Source organism: Megascapheus bottae, unplaced genomic scaffold (genome assembly GCF_031878675.1).
Source record: "Megascapheus bottae isolate mThoBot1 unplaced genomic scaffold, mThoBot2.hap1 HAP1_SCAFFOLD_65, whole genome shotgun sequence".
Classification (NCBI taxonomy): Eukaryota; Metazoa; Chordata; class Mammalia; order Rodentia; family Geomyidae; genus Megascapheus; species Megascapheus bottae.
The window spans coordinates 752,454-773,588 of record NW_028327756.1 but is presented as its reverse complement, the minus strand read 5'-3'; the positions used below and the strand labels follow the sequence as shown (position 1 = coordinate 773,588).

At 46.3% G+C, this 21,135-nt stretch overlaps 1 protein-coding gene across 1 annotated transcript; it reads right to left on the bottom strand.

Moving 5' to 3' along the window:
• Window positions 1–14,522: 14,522 nt before the first annotated feature.
• LOC150039245 (ubl carboxyl-terminal hydrolase 18-like) lies at window positions 14,523–18,412 on the bottom strand. Its single transcript, XM_090327913.1, has 4 exons — window positions 18,251–18,412; window positions 16,996–17,127; window positions 16,245–16,294; window positions 14,523–14,592 (listed from the first exon to the last, which is right to left on the bottom strand). Exons 1-4 carry the CDS (start codon window positions 18,410–18,412, stop codon window positions 14,586–14,588), a joined length of 351 nt encoding a protein of 116 aa, XP_090184039.1. The 3' UTR covers window positions 14,523–14,585.
• Window positions 18,413–21,135: the final 2,723 nt, after the last annotated feature.

Below are 21,135 nucleotides of genomic sequence, written 5' to 3'. Positions count from 1 at the left end.
CAACACACTTTTGAATAACTCCTGGGTAACAGATCAGATCAGAAATGAAATTTAAAACTTCCTTGAATGTCATGACAATCAAGAAACATCACAAAGAAACTTATGGGACACAGCAAAGGCAGTTCTAAGAGGCAAATTTATCGCACTACGAGCGCATATTAAAAAGACAGAAGAAGAGCACGTAAATAACCTTAAAAAAAACTGAAACACCTAGAGGAGCAAGAAAAAGTTAATTCTAAAACAGCTAGAAGGACAGAAATAACAAAAATAAAATCAGAAGTTTCAGAGATTGAAATAAGATGTATTATACAAAAAATTGATAAATCAAGAAGTTGGTTCTTTGAAAGAGTCAACAAAATTGAAAGACCCTTGGCAAGAATAATCAAAAAAAGGAAAGGGGAGACTCAAATAAACAAGATTAGAGACCCCACGGGAACAATCACAACTGATTCCCAGGAAATCCAGTCCATAATGAATAGGTACTACCAGGGCCTATATTCAAAGAAACAAGAAAATCTAGTAGATATGGATGATTTCTTAAATAAATATAGGCTACCCATACTGAACAACGATGAGGTAAACAAATTGAACAGACCAGTTTCTTACAACGAAATTGTGGAAGCAATCAGGGAAATGTCAACCAAAAAAAGCCCAGGTCCAGACAGTTTCACAGCGGAATTCTACAAGACATTTAAAGATGAAATAACACCTATACTCTTGAAACTCTTCCAAGAAATAGAAACAGAAGGAGCAATACCAAACTCACTTTATGAAACTAATATTACTCTCATCCCCAAACCAGGGAAAGACCCAACAAAAAAAGAAAACTACAGACCTATCCCTCTAATGAACACAGATGCAAAACTCCTCAATAAAATATTAGCCAACAGAATCCAGAAAAAAATTTAAAAAATCATACACTATGATCAAGTGGGCTTCATCCCACAAATGCAAGGCTGGTTTAACATTTGCAAATCAATCAATATAATACATCATATCAATAGAGCTAAAGATAAGAATCATATGATAATTTCTCTGGACGCAGAGAAGGCATTTGACAAAATACAACATCCTTTCATGTGGAAAGCACTACAAAAAATAGGAATAAGAGGTACATTCCTCAAAATAGTGAAAGCTACATATGCAAAACCTACAGCCAGTATTATACTAGATGGTGAAAGACTGGAACCATTCACCTTAAAATCAGGAACTAGACAGGGATGCCCACTCTCTCCACTTCTCTTCAATATAGTGCTGGAACCCTTAGCCAGAGCAATAAGGCAAGAAAAAGACATCAAAGGGATCCACATAGGGAAAGAAGAAATTAAACTATCCTTATTCGCAGACGACATGATCCTCTACTTGAGTGACCCAACAAACGCAACTCCCAAACTACTAGAATTAATAAACCACTTTAGCAAAGTAGCAGGATACAAAATCAACCTTCAGAAGTCAGTAGCCTTCTTGTACACCAACAATACACAAACAGAAGGCCAAATCAAGAAAATGATCCCATTCGCAATAGCCCCCAAAAGAATAAAATACTTAGGAATATATTTAACCAAAGAAGTAAAGGAATTATTCAATGAAAATTATAAAAGCCTAATGAAAGAAATTAAAGAGGACACTAGGAAATGGAAAGACAACCCATGCTCATGGCTAGGGAGAATCAACATAGTGAAAATGGCTATACTGCCAAAACTGATATACAAATTCAATGCAATCCCCATCAAAATCCCAAAGACATTCTTTATGGAAATTGAAGATATAATCCAAAGATTTATATGGAACAAGAAAAGACCTAGAATAGCCAAAACAATTCTAGGCAAAAAGAGCAATGCTGGTGGTATTACACTACCAGATTTCAAACTCTACTATAGAGCCATAGTAACCAAAACTGCTTGGTACTGGCACAAAAACAGACCAGAAGATCAGTGGAACAGAATAGAAGACCCAGAAATAGAACCATATACCTATAGGCAACTTGCATTTGACAAAGGAGCCAAAGATGTATAATGGAACAAACACAGTCTATTCAATTATTGGTGCTGGCAAAACTGGGCAGCCACATGCAGAAAACTAAAAATTGACACTAGCCTTTTGCCATGCACAAGCATTAACTCAAAGTGGATCAAAGACCTCAACGTCAGACCAGAAACCGTGAAATTGTTACATGATAATGTAGGAGAGACACTGGAACTCATAGGCACAGGCAACAGATTCCTGAACAGAAAACCAGGGTCACAACAGATTGGAGAGAGACTCGATAAATGGGACTACCTAAAAATAAAAAGTTTCTGTACAGATAAAAACATAGTTGCAAAAGTAGAGAGACAGCCAACCAACTGGGAAAAGATATTCACCAATACTATGTCTGACAAATGCTTAATATCCAGTATCTACAGGGAACTCAAGAAACTAATCCCCCGAAAACCCAATAAACCATACACTAAATGGGCAAGGGAACTAAAGAGAGACCTATCAGAAGAAGAGATTAAAATGGCAGAAAAACATATGAGAAAATGTTCATCATCTATGGTCATAAAGGAAATGCAAATTAAAACACCCCTAAGATACCACCTTACCCCAACAAGAATGGCCAAGATTTTGAACTCAGACAATGACAATTGCTGGCGGGGTTGTGGAGAAAAAGGAACCCTACTGCACTGCTGGTGGGATTGTAAACTAGTTCAGCCACTCTGGAAAGCAGTGTGGAGGTTCCTTGAAGAACTGAAAATAGACCTTCCTTATGATCCCGCCATACCACTTCTGGGCATCTATCCTGAACAGCATGACCCAGGATATTATAAAGACACCTGCTCAGCTATGTTCATCTCTGCACTATTCACAATAGCCAGGCGATGGAAACAACCCAGATGCCCTACTGCAGATGAATGGATACAGAAAATGTGGTATATATACACAATGGAATTCTACATAGCCAAAAGACAAAATAAAATAATGGCATTCGCAGGGAAGTGGATGAATCTAGAGCGAATCATGCTGAGTGAGACAAGTCAAGACCTAAGGAACAAAATGCGCATGGTATCCTTATTATGCGGTTATTAAATCCAAAGTGTACAAGAACGAGGACTCAATAACTGCATACTCAAAGCAATGGACATGGTAATGGAAATACAAACATAACTATATAGACAAAAAAACCTATGACTCATTATGAATCATAATGTTTTATTTCATAAATTGACAGGTTTCTATGACATACAAACCGTTAGCCTAATTTTGATTAAGTTCTAAAGACTAAGACCCAGAGAATGTAATTAGAGATTCCCTCCTTGAACAATTATTTGTTAAACTTGTCATTTAAAATATGATGTAAACATAAGCCATATAATTAATGATTGTTTTTCTTAAGGTACTATGTTATCTCTCATCTCTTCTGTTGTCCCTTGGTTATCTCATACTGTTACACTATCTCACTCTGTTACCAGATATATTGGATATATTTGAATTTGGTTATCTGAAATTGGATAGGGAATGGGGGAAAACAAGATGAGGGGTGGGGGAGGGGGGAAGGGAAATGGGGACCATGACATGTGAAAGGGTATCAATATGTGGGAATGAATGCACCATTTATCTGGCAAATATCATGTAACCCTTCTATTAATTACAATAAAAAATTTATTAAAAAATATAAAAAACGTAACATGTGTCCTAACAAATACTCTAACATGTACTGCAATTCCTGTATGTACCATGACAGGTACCCTAACATGTGTCCCAAATGTGCCCTAAGGTTTCCTCACACAAACTCAAATCCATACACGTACTCTTATGTGCACTGTAACATGCATTCCGAACTAACCTAAGGTATTCCCTAATAGGTATTGTAGCTTTAATATGTATTTTAACCGCAGCAGGTTTCCCAGTAGTATTTTCACTATAACATGCTAAAGATGCTCTAGACGCTAACCCACATAGTAATGAGTACCTAACACCTACTAACTATAAACCATACAGGTAACCCTTACATGCCTCCTGAATGTACCCTAACACACTCTGACCTGAAATATTATCTGACACGAATATACATACCCTAACTTGAACCCTAACCACAAGTATCCTAATATGTACCCCGATAAATATAAGTACCCATACATACATCCTAACATGTACTTCCAGCATACCCTAACATGTTCCTTAATCCTAACATGCACTAGCACACACTCTAACATAGCCTTATGAGTATTCTAGTCACACAAGTTCCCTTACATGAACCCTAACAGGTATCCCAATGTACTATAACACATAGCCTAACATGTGCCCTAACCCTAACAAAGACCTTAACCTTCAAAGATCCCTTATCAATGACCTGAACTCTAACACATACCCTAACATGGACCCCATCACATACCCTGACACAGATTCTAACACATATCCTAACCCATACTCTATAAACACTGACAGATATGGTCATGAGGTCCCAAATGTATAGTGTAAGCCATAATTACCCTTACATGTACCCTAACTCATACCTCAACACAAACCCTGATATCCTAACCCTAATCCAACCCCTAATATCCTTACACATACCCTGACCTCAACACGTATCCAATATGTACCCTAACGAGTAACACATACAGTAATGAGTACCCTAACGCATACAGGTACCCTTAAATCCATCCTAACATGCACCCACAATGTACCCTAACACATGCTCTAACACTTACCCCAACAAATACACTAATATATGTCCTAAACCTGAAGCATACCTTAATCACATCCTAGACTTTTAGCATGAACTCTAAGACTAGGAACCCTCACAAGCACCCTACATGTACCCAAATGTAACCCAACACATACCCAAGCATGACCTAATATTAACCAAAACCACAACACTAACCAATACCCTAACAACACGTACTAAATGTGACCAATACACTAACATATATCCTTGACATGCACCCTAAATTTAAAGCCTATGCTGATATGTACCCTAACCACTAATACATACTCTAAACTACATATGCACATAATATGTACCCCAAAGGCATAATGTAACACATATCCTAGAACTTGCCCTAACCCTAATATGAATCCTAACATGTTCCCTAACATATACTCCATCGTGCATCTAAACTCTTGCCCATACTCACACCTTGACATGTACCCTAACCCACACCTTATCATGTACCATACAATGTACCGTAACATTAAAATGTACATTAATCATTCACATGTACCACCCTGCCTAACCAGTACAAGTATCCAAGCAGTACTCAAAACCACCCTTACAGGCACCCTAACGTGTACCCCAAGTGTACACTAACATATACTCTAATATGTGTCCTATCCCTAACAGGAACCTTCATCCTAACATTCCCTAACATGTACCATAACTGTAATCTGTACCCTAACATATACCCCAAACAAGAAATACATACAGAATCAAGTACCAGAATACACACTCGAAATCACATAGGTGCCCCTCCATGTACCCTAGCATGTACCCCAAACCTACCCCCAACGCATGCCCTAACATGTAAACTAAACCCTAACCCTAACAGGCACCTTAAACCAAACATTATCTTCACATGATCCCTATCATGTACCCCGCTATACACTCTAACTCTGCCATACTCACATCTTCACAGGTGCCCTAACCCACACTCATACCCTAACAAATTACTCTAATGCACCACCAATCTTATGCCTCACCCAAGACCATCTTCTAGCCCCAATCCATATGTAACTGCCTAACTAACACTTTGTCCAATCCTAACCCACTCCCAGAACCTACATAACCCCTTTCCTAACAAGTTCTCTGCTCCTCACCTGTCCCCTAACACACTTTGAAGACCGTTCCATAACATATCCAAACCCTAACCCATCCCATAATTTCTTCCTCACAAGCTCCCTGACCTTCAACCTTTCCTGAACCATTATTAGAACATTTTCCTCCACTACATCCCCAACCTCACATTTTGTCTACCATATTCCCTACACTCTGACCCAACCTTAAACTTGACCTGTTCCATAATGCAAATGCTAATCTTTTCCACAATGACTACCAGATCCATAACATTAACCCATTCACTAAACATAATTCCCTATCTTTCTGTAACACTTAACTCTAACTCTAACTTATTAACCTGGTATGTAAGGATAACAGAAAACCCAGTACTTGCTCGAACCTGTTTCTGAACCATGACCACAAAACTCATTCTAACTCCCATGCTGAGTCACAGCACCATTCCGGCTTTTTCTGTCTGTGGTACCAAAGACTGGCTTTTTTCTGTCCGTGGTACCAAAGAATTGAACCCAGAGCTTTGTGTATACTAGGCAAGCACTCTACCATTAGGCCAGGCTCCTGGCCCCTCTCCAGTTGGTCTTCTGACACTGGGTACATTTTCTCCTCAGAGTGCACACAAGTAGAGGAAGGCAACTCACCACAAAGGCTAGGCATCCAGGAGCCTGGTGAAGGATAAACAAGACCTGGAAGGTCTGACAGAGAAGGAAAAGTGCTAGGATATGCCTTCTGCTTCCCTCCAAAGATTCTTATTAGAAACTTGACAAAACCCCACTTCTGAGGCGTAACATGGAGGGCTTAGTGTGGAGTTGCTGACCTAGCCTGTGAACATTGTACCACTGGAATTCACCCATGCAAATGGGAATACCTTGGAATGCCTCATAAAAGTGTATGTAAGATGTTTATAATGAAAACATAAACATCTGTCACACATCCCCTCACTCCCAACCCCCATGCCACATACAGACATTGCTAAAAGCTCAGTGAAGACTCAGAGCTGAGGATACAGACTTAGGATAAGCCTGCTGTGGCAAAAGGTGTTCTGACAAGTACCAACTTAACAAGCAGGAAAGCACAGACTGCCCTTCCTCACAGGTGTCTTCATTTCATTCACCAGGCTTTGGCATGAACATGACTGGAAGTACAGATAAAAACTGATACAGACTGAAGACAGGAGGTTAGAGACCTAAATTTAGCATGAGTCTATGAAAGCAGGTTTGGGGTAGGAGGTATCAGTCAGGCCACTTCAACATTAGACCACAAAATCAGATTCTTGAGACACAATTCCCAGTGTCTGGACTCCACATTTTTTCCTGATACTCAGCAAGTTTTGCCCCCGAAGTACTTACGGTCAGAAGAAATCAACACACAATGAAGGGTGAAGATGCTAGAACTGCTCCACAGATCAGTGGGATCCTGTATACTGTCAGAGGAAGACAAAACAGAAACAGTCACACAGAAGCCCCTACTCGAAAACTGACATATAACATCAGTCTAAAGGAACTGATTGAGTTACTAGACAGAAAGGGGTGAGGCTCAGGGTTGAGGTGCTTGCCTAGGTGGTAGGAGGCCATGAAACACAATAAATTTTAAATTCACCAAAAGAAATTTAAATGCATTGATATGTTGAACAAAATGTGTCTATGACCTATGTAATTAAAAATGAAACTTCCCACATTCCCTCAGCCCCAACCCACAGGCACTGAGAAGGACATGACCAAAAGCAGAAGTGAAATCACGATGATGATTCAGAGACCCGGGTAGGAGCCTAGGGTCATCAAAGTTGTCCTGACAAGCACCAACTCACCAAGCAGGGAGGGAGAGAGACTACCCTTCCTCACACATGCCCTCACCCCCTTCTCCAGGCCCCAGGGTGATCAAAGTATAGATGAAAACATGATGCCAGAGGCCTGGGCAAGGCATGAGTTCACCAGAACAAGTTCAAATGGAGTCCATCCAGGCCATTCTACGTTGGGCCATACCCACTAAACCTGTATTCACAATCCCAAGCTTCCAGTCTCTCCACATTTTACCCCGACACTGTGCATTTTCTTGTCCAAGTCCCTATAGTCACGAGAAGACAACATGCAGCAAAGGCTGGAAATGGTGAAAATCAAAGGCTGAGGTGCTTGCCCAGCCTGGGACACAATATCCCAGGAATTCACCAAACAGAAATTAAAATACCTTTGTGTGTCTAATAAAATGTTTATTGTACCTATAAAATAAAAACAAAAATCTTTCTGTGCTGGTCCTGGGGCTTGAACTTAGGACCTAGGTATTCTTCCTGACAAATGTTTTTTCAAGGCTAGCATTCTACTACTTGAGCTCCACTTTACAGTTTTTTTTACCCATTATTGGAGATAAAGACCCTCAAGAACTTTCCTTCCAGGGCTAGGAATGAACTGCAAACCTCAGATCTTGGACTCTTTAGCAGCTAGGATTACAGACCACCAAAACCTGGCAAAAAGACAATGCTTTCCACACATCCCCTCATGCCCTAACCCCCATGCCCTATGAAAGATGTGGGCTGGGAGCAAGTTGCTACATCCTACATTTGAGTGTACACGCAGATCCTACATTTACGATTGATTCAAAATTTCTGGATTCTTCATCTTTTCTCATCACAGCACCTGAAGTGAAAGGAGCCTCTGAAGAACAAAGGCTCAGCATCCTGAGGCCTCTCTTCTGCTGAGCCAGGATCTGAGGTAGAGCTGACAAAAAGAAAAAAAGAAAAAGCCGTGTAGAACACACTTTCTGCTCCCACCTTCTGCTACCCCACCAAGCTCCTCATGAGGCAGATCCCGGGCCAGGCTTGAGGCAATGATGGCTTCCTGAGACCATCAGGGGACATGGCTCAGCATCAAGGTGCTTGTCTGGCTGGGGAGGCATACTCCAAAATACAGACAAAATCCTGATATGCCCAATAAAATGTGGACAGAGAGGACACAGGGAGGGACAGGAGATGGGGAGGGGACAGGAGACGGGGAGCTTTACCAGGTGGACAGAGGCCACAAGTGAGGGGGGGAGCATTTCACAAGTGGACACAGAGCGGAAGTGAGGGTGGGGGATCCTTACGGGGGCAGAGACCGGAAGTGGGGGTGGGGGAGCATTATGGGAGCGGACAGAGATGGGAAGTAGGGGGTGGGGAGCATTACGGGGGCAGAGACTGGAAGTGGGTGTGGGGGAGCATTATGGGAGTGGACCGACCGGAAGTGGGGGAGCATTAGGGGAGCAGAAACCGGAAGTGGGGTTGGGGGAGCATTATGGGAGCGGGAGTGGGGGAGGATTACCAGAGCGGACAGAGGCAGGAAGTGGGGGTGGGGGAGCATCACCAGAGCAGACAGAGCCTAGAAGTCATGTGGTGGAGGGGCAGCATCACAGGTCCAGTCTGCACTGACCACTTCCTGCCATGGTGGCACCGTCCTCGGACCTGGAATGAAAAAAGTAAAACAAAATAAAAGAGGAGGCAGTAAAACAAAATAAAAGAGGAGGCGGCGGCGGGCAGGCGGCCAGGCCTCTCCACTCTCGACCAGGCCCTGGGCCTGCCGGCACTGAAAGTTCATTGCTGACTGGGAGCTGGCTCCGGAGGCCTGGCTTAGGCCAGGCCTTCCCTTCAGGAGGAGCACGAAGGATGCACAGGGCGTGGCAGGCCCCACTTCACACACCTTCACAGCCACCACCCGCCCATGCCTTGTATAGACCAGTCAAGAAGCACCGCTTTACTTCAAGAGCCCCGGCCGTCCTCACGCACACATGGTGTCTGGGTAGGACAGCCTCCTTCAGGTGCCGCCCCACAAAGAAACGCTGCCGGCACCTTACAGGATGGGTGAAAAGGCCTCAGGCCGAGAGGGCCCCCTCCCAGCTCTGTCAGCCCGGAACAAACTCTGCTCTCTCAGGGGAAGGCGGCCGCAATGGAGCCTCTCACAGGCCGACTAGTCCCACGCAGAACTGCCCCAAACCAGTTCAGCGTCCTCGCCCCTTCCCCTGCCTCTCATGTCCTTGAGGAGGAGGGGCAGCAGCCCAGACCCCATCTGTACTGACCGCTCCCTGCCATGGCGGCACCGTCCCAGGAGGCAGCGGCGGGCAGGTGTGCTGCCGTGCCTGTCCACTCTCACCCAGGCCCCGGGCCTACACTGAAAGCTCACTGCTGACTGGGAGCTGGCTCTGGAGGCCTGGTTTAGGCCTAACATGACCAAAGCCACTTCAAGAAGAGGAAAAATTAAGCAGCAGGCCCCATCTCACACAACTTCACAGCCACCACACACCCAGGCCCCAGGCCTGCTTAGGCTAAAAAGTGCACCTCTGACTGGGAGCTGGCTCCGGAAGCCGGGCTTAGGCCTACAATGGCCTTCCTCACACACACGCGGCGTCTGGGTAGAGACAGCCTCCTTCAGGCGCTTCCCCATAAGAAACGCTGCCAGCACCTTACAGCACGGGCAAATAGGCAACAGACGCCCGACCTCAGGCCAGCTCTGTAGGCCCCAGAACAAATGCCGCTCTCTCAGAGGAAGGCGGCCATACTGGAGCCTCTCACAGGCCAACTGGTCCCAGGCAGAACCGCCCCAAACCAGTTCAGTGTCCTCACACCGCCCCTGACCCCTCATATCCACACTCTGCCCCACCCCTCTCAGGCTCTGACCCTGCAAGCCCCGCCCCCAGGCCATCACTTTCGTGCCCTGGCTCCACTACCCCGGAGCTCTCCCTCCAAGCCTCTCCCTAGACTGCTCACCTCCCTTCCTTGTCCTGGCCCCACCCCCATTGCTCAACCCCCCACAAGCCCCGCCCTTCTCAAGCCTCAGCCCCACTCCAGCTCCAGCCCACCTTTTTCTCTGGCTGTTCTTCCCACTGCCTTTGGATGCTCTCCTCTCAGCTCCTCCTCTTCCCCTTCCCACCTGGAGAGGCGGGGCGAACAGAGCAGCAGCCTGTGAACCAGGACAGTTTCCGTGGGTGGTCTGCTTTGGTGGCCATGGACAGGGCTTGGAGTCCGTGCTCTGGGTTGGGCATGGGGGGACCCGCTGTCCGTTCTGGGGTGGTGGGGAGGAATCGGTTGCTCACCCAGGGGTGGGTGTGGAGGGATCCTGGAGGGCTCCAGATCCTGGGGCCGAGTGCCACCGCTTACTTCTACCCTGGGAAGGATGGAGGCCCAGGTTGTGAGCACCTGGTAGGGAGAAATATTTGTCCAGTGTCTGAAACCCCACAGCCCCTCCAGACGGCCTGGAGGCTCAGTACTGGCAGAGGAAGATGAGCCCCGGCCACGGCCTCCCCTCCCAGCCCAGTTCTTCCCCCGAGGAGGTTCCCGCTTCACTGCCCGCCTGCCAACCTGCCTGCCTAGCAGAAGACCTGAGATCAACCCCTGACTGTGCGGCAGCCCACGAGCCTTTGGGAACACCCTGCTGACACTGGAACTGGAGAGCCAATGGGACAGGCAGGCCCAGACCTTCCACAGGCACTTAGTAGGGACAGTCGCTTAGGGCATTGCATGGCCTCTCTCGTGCATCCCGGATTATCAGTATGTTAGGGCGGGGCGTGGGGGGGTGAGTGGAGAACACGGAGGAAACTAGACCAGAGAGCAAAGCAAGACAAGGAAAAACAGGCTGAATTGTTGATATTTCAAGTTTTCAGTTAGGAGTGGGGAAATAAACCTTTACAGAATCCAGTTGGTAAAGCATGAATTTAAATTAAAACATTCCATCTTCTGCCTCCATCAACCAATGTTTCCTTCAAAAATTTAAAACAGGGAGACACAGCAGCCACGTGTTCAGAGACAGCAAGCGCTGTCTCACAGCTTCCATCCAAGATTAGTTCATTTGTTTATTATTTCATTTCATAAACTGCAAAAACAAGTGAAAAAGGAAGAGAAAACTAGCTTGCACTCTCCCTCTCTCCCTCTCTTCCTGTCTTCTTCCTTCCCTCAATCCAACAGTGTAGGAAGATATTAAAGAACGATATGCATGTTGGAAAACACAGAGAGAGAAAGCACACACCCATACATACACACGTTTAGACAATATGAAGCCAGAAGAGGAGCTGAGGCTCAAGTACTGCAGCACCATCTTAAGTGAACAAGCTGAGGAACAGCACCCAATCCCTGTATTCAAACTCCATTAACAGTGCGTGTGTGCGCGCACAAACACACTCACTCACACACACACACACACACACACACACACACAGAATTAATGTAAGGAAAACTATGGATGTGTGACCACCACACTGTTCCACACATGGTGTTCACTTGCCACACTGACATTTCCCACGTGAAGGGCAGAGGACGCCCTCCAAGGTGCAGTGAGCTCATCTTCCCACCAGAGTGCGCGCTGGACCACTGCTCACCACCCTCCTCCCCTCTGTGGTGTCGTGAGCTCCACTTCCCACCAGAGGGTGCGCTACACCCCTGCTCACCACCCTCCACCCTTCCCTGGTTCAGTGAGCTCTGCCATCCACCTGAGAGTGCTCTGGGTGAATGCTCACCACCCTCCTCCCCTCCGTGGTGCAGTGAGCTCAGCTTGCCACCAGAGGGTGCTCTGGGTGAATGCTCACCACCCTCCTCCCCTCCGTGGTGCAGTGAGCTCCGCTTACCACAAGAGGGCGCTCTAGGTAAATGATCACCTCCTTTCACTCCTCCGTGGTGCAGTGAGTTCGGCTGGCTACCAAAGGGCGCTCTGCATGAATGCTCACCGCCTTCACCCCCCCCCCGTGGTGCAGTGATCTCTGCTTTCCAACAGAGGTCGTTCTGGGTGAATGCTCACCACCCTCCAACCCTATGTGGTGCAGTGAGCTCCGCTTGCCACCAGAGGGCGCTCTGCGTGAAGGGCCACTGCCTTCCCCCTCCTCCCATGGTGCAATGAGCTCCACTGCGCACCAGAAGGCACTCTGGGTGAATGCTCACGGCCATTCACACTTCCGTGATACATTGAGCTGCACCTCCCACCAGAGGGAGCCAAGGGTGAATGCTCACCACCTCCCTCACCATGTAGAAGTGAGCTCCACTACCCAACAGAGGGTGATCTGGGTGAATGCTCACCACCTTCCCCGCCTCATTGTGCAGTGAACTTCCCTTGCCACCAGAGGGAGCTCTGCGTGAATGTTCACCGCCCTAGTCCAATCCGTGGAGCAGTGAGCTCCCCTTCCCACAAGAGGGCGCTCTGGGTGAATGTTCACCGACCTAGTCCAATCCATCATGCAGTGACCTCCGCTTACCACCAGAGGGAGCGCTGGGTGAATGCTCACAGCCCTAGTCCAATCCATCATGCAGTGACCTCCGCTTACCACCAGAGGGCAAACTGGGTGAATGCTCACTAATCTCCTCCCCTCCGTGGTGCAGTGAGGTCCACTTACCACCAGAGGGCGGGCTAAGCCTGTGCTCACCGTCCTCTCCTCTGTGAATTGACTAACTCACTCTCACCGTAGCCTAAGTTTGTGGGTTTCTGTGACCTTCTCAGCCGAGTCTTTGAATGTATTTTCTGAGTATATGGACTATCCTAACCCCTAGACCTCTCTACAGCCTCAAGATTTCTACTAAAGAAGGAATCCCAGCTTTTTTCCAATTTCTTTTTATTTCTAGTCCTGGCTTTGAGCTCAGAGCTTGAGTACTTGGACTTTCTCAAGGCTAGAGCTCTATCACTTGAGCCGAAGCCGACTTCTGGGTTTTTTCTATGTATGTGGTACAGAGGAATTGAACCCATGTCTTTGTGCATGCTAGGCAAGCACTGTACCAGTAGGCCAAACTCCCGGCCCTTCTTTCCAATTTCTATAGCAGAAATCATTTGCATCTTATGTGTTTTCATTACCCCCAGATTAAGCTGTTCACTCTACACTCCTTTTGACAGAAACAACTTTATTTGCGTATGGTGCCTATTTCACTAATGAGATGGTTTGAATAAGATATGTCCTCCACAGGCTCATGTGAAGAATGCTTACTGTCCAGATGGCGGTGGTATTTTCAAGGGTTCTGGAGACCCCAGAATGGGGGCCTAGCTGAAAGAAATTGTTCACCTGGGTCACAGCACTAGGCCTTGCACCCAGGAGTTAGGTGCTGTCCTATAGCCTTGCATACTACCACTTCAACTCCACTTCAAGCTTTTTGTTTCTGTTGTCAGCTGAAAGTCTGTCTCGTGGATTTTTCTACCCTATCTGGCTTTGAACTATCTCAGTTTCCTCAGTAGCTAGGATTACAAGCATGAGCCAGATGCCCTGCACAAGCCTCACCACTCACAAGATTATGCCCCACAACCCTGCTGTACAAGGGACCAGGCTCCTGACACATGACCTTGAGAGACAACCCTCCTCCAAATCACATCAGCAATCACCCGTCATTATAACTTAAGATATAAATTATTATGTAATTGTTTAAATTATTTTTTCTTCATTATAGAATCTCCTAGAAGACTTAGCAGATCCCAGGACAGAAAAGGAAAAGAATGAGTCAGTCTCTGAAAGTCTGAAGTATTTCCATTAGCCTTCACTCTTCGTATAAACCAGAAGATATGCAGTTTCCCACCTAAAAAAGAGAGATTTATCAGCATAGTAAAATTAAACATCTGTGGTGAAAGGACAACAGGAATGAGGGTCAGCAAGCTTCCAGGCTAGCGGAGCAAGTCTTCATCCAATCAACTACCACCCATCTCATCAAGGGAGAGAAAACAGTAACTTGGGAAGGTCACTTCTACGCTCTTGTGAGTTGGCAAATGTTCATCTACCCATCAACTACCATCCATCTCATCAAGGAGAGAATAGTGACCTGGAATAGTCACTTCTACGCTCTTGTTAGCACAAATCACAGCCAGCCTGATGCTAGATGGCTCACACCTGAGGATCACAGCCTGGACAGAAAAATGTGTGAGACTCTAATTTGCAATAAACTACTCAGAAAAAGCCAGAAGTAGCACTGTTTCAAGTGGTAGAGCTCTAGTCTTGAGGACAAAGAATCCCAGGGATAGCACCCAGACCCTGTGTTCAAGACCCATGACAAGCAAATTAAATAAATAAGATAAAATAAGGGGCCTGGAGTGTGGCCTAGTGGCAGAGTGCTTCCTTAGCATGCATAAAGCCCTGAGTTCCATTCCTGGTACCACATACACAGAAAAATCTGAAAGTAGTGCCGTGGCTCAAGTGGTAGAGCACCAGCCTTGAAAAAGTGCAAGGGCAGTGCCCAGGCCCTAAGTTCAAGACCCTAATCTGTCAAAAATAAACAAATACATAAATAACATAAAATAATAAATCAGGGACAGGCAAATTATGAGAGTGGGAGTATAAGCCAACTCCAACCTTGTTTTTGGAAAACAACTTTTATTGGAATGCAGCCAATTATATTCATTCACTCATTCATGTACTGTCTATGGCATCCGATGTGTTACAAAGTCGAAGGGAGTAACAGCTACAAAAACTGTGCCCCACAAACTCTGAAGTTCTTTCTCTCTAGCCATGGTCATGTAAAGTGTGCTAACCCCTGTTCTAGATCACAGAGGAGTCAATAAGCCAAAATTGGCTAAGAACAGGCACCTAAGAGAAATGCTCAGGATAAATGAAAGAAAAACAGGAAAAGTAGGTTAAAGGAGAGCATCAAACATAAACACCATTTAATCCATTAATTTTTAATTAATCAAGCCTCTTTCTGTGGTTGAGTATGCCCTCCAGTACCACCTCCAGTGCCACCATGGGCACATATAAAAACCTCTCTGCCTTAACTTTCTTCAGCTTTTCTTCTAGTTTCACCTCCGTAGCCATTAAAAGTATGTCTTCATGCGTACTGACTGCATGCCGCTAGGACAGACTGGGAAAGATGAGAAGACTGGTCCTGTCCCTTGGTCTGCTAGGCACCATGACTCATACTTGTAATCCTAGTTATTCAGGAAGCTTGGACCTAAGGATTTATGTTCAAAGCCAGCAGAGCAGGAAAGTCTTTAATGCCTTTATCTCCTATTTCCCACCCAAAACAGGACATGTGGTAGGGAGCTAGCATGAGCAAAAAAGCTCAGGGACAATGCCCACGACTGGACTTGAAACCTCAGAACCAGCACCAAAAATTAAAAAAAAGAGTACATGCTCTAATGGGGTGGGGGGAGTCATATAAGCAAAAAAAAACTTTTTGGAAGTAATAAAGGAGGCATGCTCAAGAAGCAATGAGAGCAAATAAGATTTCCTACCAATCTGCTTGAGTGTATCATAAAGGCTTTGCACAGTAGAGAAGACCATGATTATGAAAGCACAAGGAGGCGTTTGCTCAGATGTTAAATTAGGATCAGGTAATAAGAGGCCAGAAACCACATGGGCATAGTTACAGAAGATACTTCTACCTGAGCACTACTGAGGCCTTCATTCTCAGAGAAGTATGGTGTATGGGATGAGTGTTGAAAGATGGACAGAATGGTTTAGTAACTAGGGAATGCTCAGAAGAAAGGCAATAATTCATCCATGCATCTTTCATAAAGCTCTGAGAACCCAACGCACCCTGTCACGCATGTGCTTCTCTTACCAGCGGTAGTAATTACTTCCGTACGTGCACTGGATGTCTTCCCAGGACACCTGGAAGAACACACACAGATGACAGCAGCAGCTATTTGGTAGCTAGGAAGTGTTCAGGGAATACAGGGCTCAGTAATCTGCCCATTAGACTCCTATAAAGAAGCCCACTGTGATGACAGCTGGTGACACAATGCCCTGTATAACAATGCCCTCTATAATGTCCTCACTCATCTTTAAACTCTTACACTTATGCCCCCAGAGTTTTATCTTGCATCTTTCTAATTTCTGGTTTCATAAGTTTCCTACCGAGCAAAAAACATCAAGGCACTGGACCCACAGGGCCAGAAACCTAAACACTGAAGCAAGCAGACTCTTAGAAAGCAGTAAACCAGCTGGGCACTGGTGGCTCAGGCCTGTAATCCTATCTACTCAGGAGCCTCTGGTTCAAAGCCAACCCAAGCAGGAAAGTCATTTGGGACTCCAACACACTACTCAGAAGAAGCTGGAAATGGCACTGTGGCTCAAGTGCTACCATGCTACCCTTGAACACAAACAAGTTTAGGGATAGCACCCAGGCCCTGAGTTCAAGCCCCAGGACTAGAAAAAAAGCATTAAATCTAGATAGAGGAACAGCTTTGAACCACAGAACTCCCCAGCTCCTACACACAAAATAGAAGGCCATACTGTGTCTTCAACTCTGCTGAGGCTTTATTAGCAATGGCTAATTCAGAACAAGAGAACATGTGGATGGTAAGTCTCACCCAGTCAATATTGGAGTCGTTGAAGCAGAACCATTTTCCATCCACTGCATTCTGGATATAAGCACAATAGTGACCAAAGTCGGCCATCCCGACATGGGCGATCACAGCAAAGAGTTCATACTGCCCTTCAGGCTGGAAGAAGACAAGGCTCTCAGTGATTTATCCCGCCTTCCGCAGCCCTAGTCTTGAAGGAAGCATGTTTTGCCATGCATTTGTTACTGCTCTGTGCTAGGCACTGGTACTTCAAAGGTACTAGAGAAAAGTCCTTGACCTGGAGAATCTCATAGCTACTTAAAAGGAAACATTATAAACCAGAACTGTAATGGCTTGCTTTATATTGGATACATGTTTACAGTAAGTAGGGATGGTCAATCTTTGTCCCCTGAGAAAAGTGGAAACCCCCAGGAAAAGACCTGTTTTAACACCCAAGAAAAGAAGGGTGGATAACAATGGCAGACCAGTTATCCAAAGGGAATTTGTTTTGTTTTGGTTTGGGTTTGGTTTTGTTTGGGGAAGGACTTAAGGAGGGGATTTTGGAACCTTTGTTTTATCTTGGTTTCTTCTTTTTTTGCCACTCCTGGGTTTGAACTCAGGGCCTGAGCACTGTCCTTGGGTTTTCTCAAGGCTAAAGCTCTACCACTTGAGCCACAGCACCACTACCAGCCTTTTCTATGGAGGTGGAACCAAGGAATCAAACCAGGGTCGTCGTCATAATAGGCCAGCACGCCACCACTAGACCACACTTCTGGCCCCTTTTTTTCTGTTCTTGTGAGACAAGGTCTTACCATGTCACCCAAGCTGGCCTTGAACCAATGATCCTCTGGCCTGTGTGTCCCCACTGCAAAGACTACAGGCAGTGCCACTATACTTGGTAAAATAGATAAATAAATGCACTGCCTGAAATACACCTTCGTTCCTGTGACTCTCAACAACCTGAGGACCACCTGTCTTCCTCAGTACTCCCCTGGCCTGGCCAGCAAACAGCATCCATTCTCAGATGAGAGCGATGCTCAGAGGAGGCAGACCTCACTGCCTGAGATGCTGCCCTTCCTCAGCCAGTGTGCAGCCAGCATAGCTGCTCACCTCACCCCACAGTGGAAGCCAGCAAGAGACCCAATCACTGGCCTTGGCTGGTAAGAACCTGGACCTGGAGAATTCTCGAGTAGGTGCCATCTAACAGCTGAGGGGTTAGAGCAGCTGAGCCTGAAGGAAGTCCTGTCTGTGAGATGGATCCAGAAGTGTGGGAATACCTCACCTGCTCCGTGGCCTCACTGAGGACTTGTTGCTCAGTCAGGAGAACATGACTGAGATCCAAGGTCTGGGGGAAATACAAGGAGTGGCAGATTTTCTCAGTCTGTGAATTTCTAATGGAGAATCGCATAAGGTGAATGGTCAAGGTTTGGGGCAAATGCATCATCTTCCAAGACCTGCAAAAGCAAAGATCACTGTGAAATGTCAAGGCTGGTGGTTTATTCTTCTCCCAAGGAAGACGTGTGTAAGAGACACACTGCAGGGCTAAATGCTCCCACCGGGGAATCTGTTCAGCTCCTCCAAGTCTCAAGTGACACCTGACTGTCACAGCTCTACAGATCTCAGACAAAAGCCATGAGCGTCCCAGGGCCGCAAACAGGCCCTTGAAACCCTAGGAGTAGGCGTCTGTCATAGGGAGCTGGTCTAAAACTGGAGAGAAAACCTCCCACCCCACCACCACCACCTGGCCCCGCACTCTCCCTGCCCTTCAGGTCTCAGTGAAGCTACATCGAAAGCCCAGGGATCCTGGCACCACCTGGACCCCACCCCACCACGAAATCTGAAGGGCACTGAAGGTGTCTGGGAAGCCTTGGCCAGGAAATCCACAGGGGAAGTATTTGAATCTGAAGTGTGAGTACGTGGTTTCCACGTGTCTTCATCCCCCAGTTATCACAGAACCACTTGCTTCTGTTGCCTAACTCCCTAGGGTGGAAAAGGCAGCGCAGGGTGTCTTCCTGCCCGGTGGAGGGGAACAAGGGACAGGCAATGTTAGCAGACCCTTTCCGTCAAGAAAGCAGCCCGCCCCCGAAGGTGAGGGATCAAGCTTTGCTTCCACTTTCCCCACACTCTTCTAAATAACCCCCACCTCTACTGCTACATGTGCCAGGATCTTCCATGAATTGGAGGGGGAAAAACGGGAGAAGCCCTTGTTAGTAGAACAGTATAAGAAAAGAAGAAATAGGAGAGAGAACGTATTCTGATCAATGAAATTGACCCTCTAGAGCTATGCAAGTGAAACAGAATTATTTTTGATATCAAGGGGAAATGACGCTAACAACAGGGCACTGGCAAAGTCTCACCAGGTCTCACCAGCGTTTTCAGAGGTTTTGAGTCCATGTCATACAGGGGAAGAGGGAGGGTCAGCATACAGCTGGTCCTACTGCTCTCTCTGGTACAGCTGAGGCAAACCAAGGAATCCTTGACCTGCATCATGTACAGGGCCTGCAGCTTCTCCACCTGGAAGAAGGAGCCAAGGACAGGTTAGGCTGGTGTCCAGAGCTGGACCTGTTAGACTGCCTAGCCCCTCGTGCTGGTTGCCCTGCACACAAGGGTGCAGTGGGTGGGGGAAGAACACCGGGTTTCTGGGAACCCTCTCTGCACGTGGCATAAACAATGGTGAGAGACTTCTACGGGTCCTCTGACTCTTCTAGCTTCAGGCGCTTACCAAGTCCACAGCAGGTATTTGATCCTTAATTAGGTTCCAGAACATGAGGTAAAGCTGAGCGGCGTCATGCTGGACAAACACTGGTTAGAAAGAAGTAACAGCACAGTAGTGAGGGCGCCTGATGCCCTGGCTGCACCAACACTCACCACTTGACTTTTACTCTCTTTCCCCGACTCTGCCAAAGGTCAGTATGTACTACCTATGAGCCGTTCAGGACACGAAAAGTATTCTTGGTCCTGAATTGGACAGTTCCTCTTAAACTTATGACACCAGAATGGAACAGGGCTCAAAGTCTGCAACCCATCCGCTCTACATGCTCTAAAGGATCTGTTAAACTGGCAGCCTAGATGGAAAGGGAAAACCCTGCCACAGAATAGCCAGAGCAGGAACTGGGTCAACTGCAGGATCCAGGAGAGGCAGAGCACGTTCTGACATGCCAGTTGTGTTCTCAGACAACACCAGCAGCACCAGCAGCTGCCTGGAAGGGCCAGGGTGGACACAATGGGTTCCAGGAGGACAGACCACCTCCGGGGATGTCCACTGCATGGGGCCAGCCACACCTCACCCCAGCAGCTGCTCTCGCTCCCTGACCACAGGACACTGCACCCGAGGCACTCCCAGTCACGCCAGAACTCCAAATGGACCCAGAGACGACAACACTGCAGCTAAAATCTTGCTGATAGAGCCAACACGCATTCATCCTCAGAAAGACAAAACATAAGAAAAAACCTTTTTCTTTTTTAATACTGGTTCTGCAGGCTGAGCTCAGGGCCTGGGCACTGGCCCTGAGGTTTTGGCTCAAGGCTAATACTCTACAACTACAGCTAGAGCCCCATTTCCAGGCTCTTTTTGGTAGTTAATTGAAGCTAAGAATCTCATGGACTCTCTTACCTGACTGATTTCAAACGGTGATCCTAATATCTCCACCTCCCAAGGAGCTAGGATTACAGGTGTGAGCCACAGGTGCCTGACTTTCTTTTTAATGTTTTACCCTTTATCCCTTTTGCAAATTGTCATTCTCTGTAGTTTTTCTTTTCACTTTACCTGTCTTACACTTACAAAGCATTCTACTATACATTTATTCTACCGTCTTTTTTCCTTCTTTCTTTATCCCTAGCTTTTCTTGCCCTAGGAATTTCTTTACTTATTTTGGGTATGTGTATGTGTGTGAGAGAGGCATGGGACTTGAACTCTGGGCCTGGGCACTGTCCCTGAGCTCTTCAGCTCAAAGCTAGTGCTCTACCACTTGAGCCACAGCCCCGATTTCCAGTTTTCTGGTGATTAATTGGAAGTAAGAGTTCCATGGACTTTCATGCCTGGACTGGCTTTGAATAGTGATCCTCAGATATCAGCCTCCTGAGTACCTAGATTTACAGGCATGAACCACTGGCACCCAGTCATCTTTTATTCTTCCAGTCTCCTGCTGTATTATATAAGAACATCAG

What these genes read in the sequence shown, in the direction of transcription:
- LOC150039245 (XM_090327913.1), bottom strand. Translation starts at nt 18,412, where the DNA reads ATGATGCATTTGCCCCAAACCTTGACCATTCACCTTATGCGATTCTCC. An exon ending in TCAGTGAGGCCACGGAGCAG is followed by an intron (nt 17,128 to 18,250) that starts GTGAGGTATTCC and finishes GTCTTCTTCCAG; the next exon opens with CCTGAAGGGCAGTATGAACT. An exon ending in ACGACTCCAATATTGACTGG is followed by an intron (nt 16,295 to 16,995) that starts GTGAGACTTACC and finishes GTGTTCTTCCAG; the next exon opens with GTGTCCTGGGAAGACATCCA.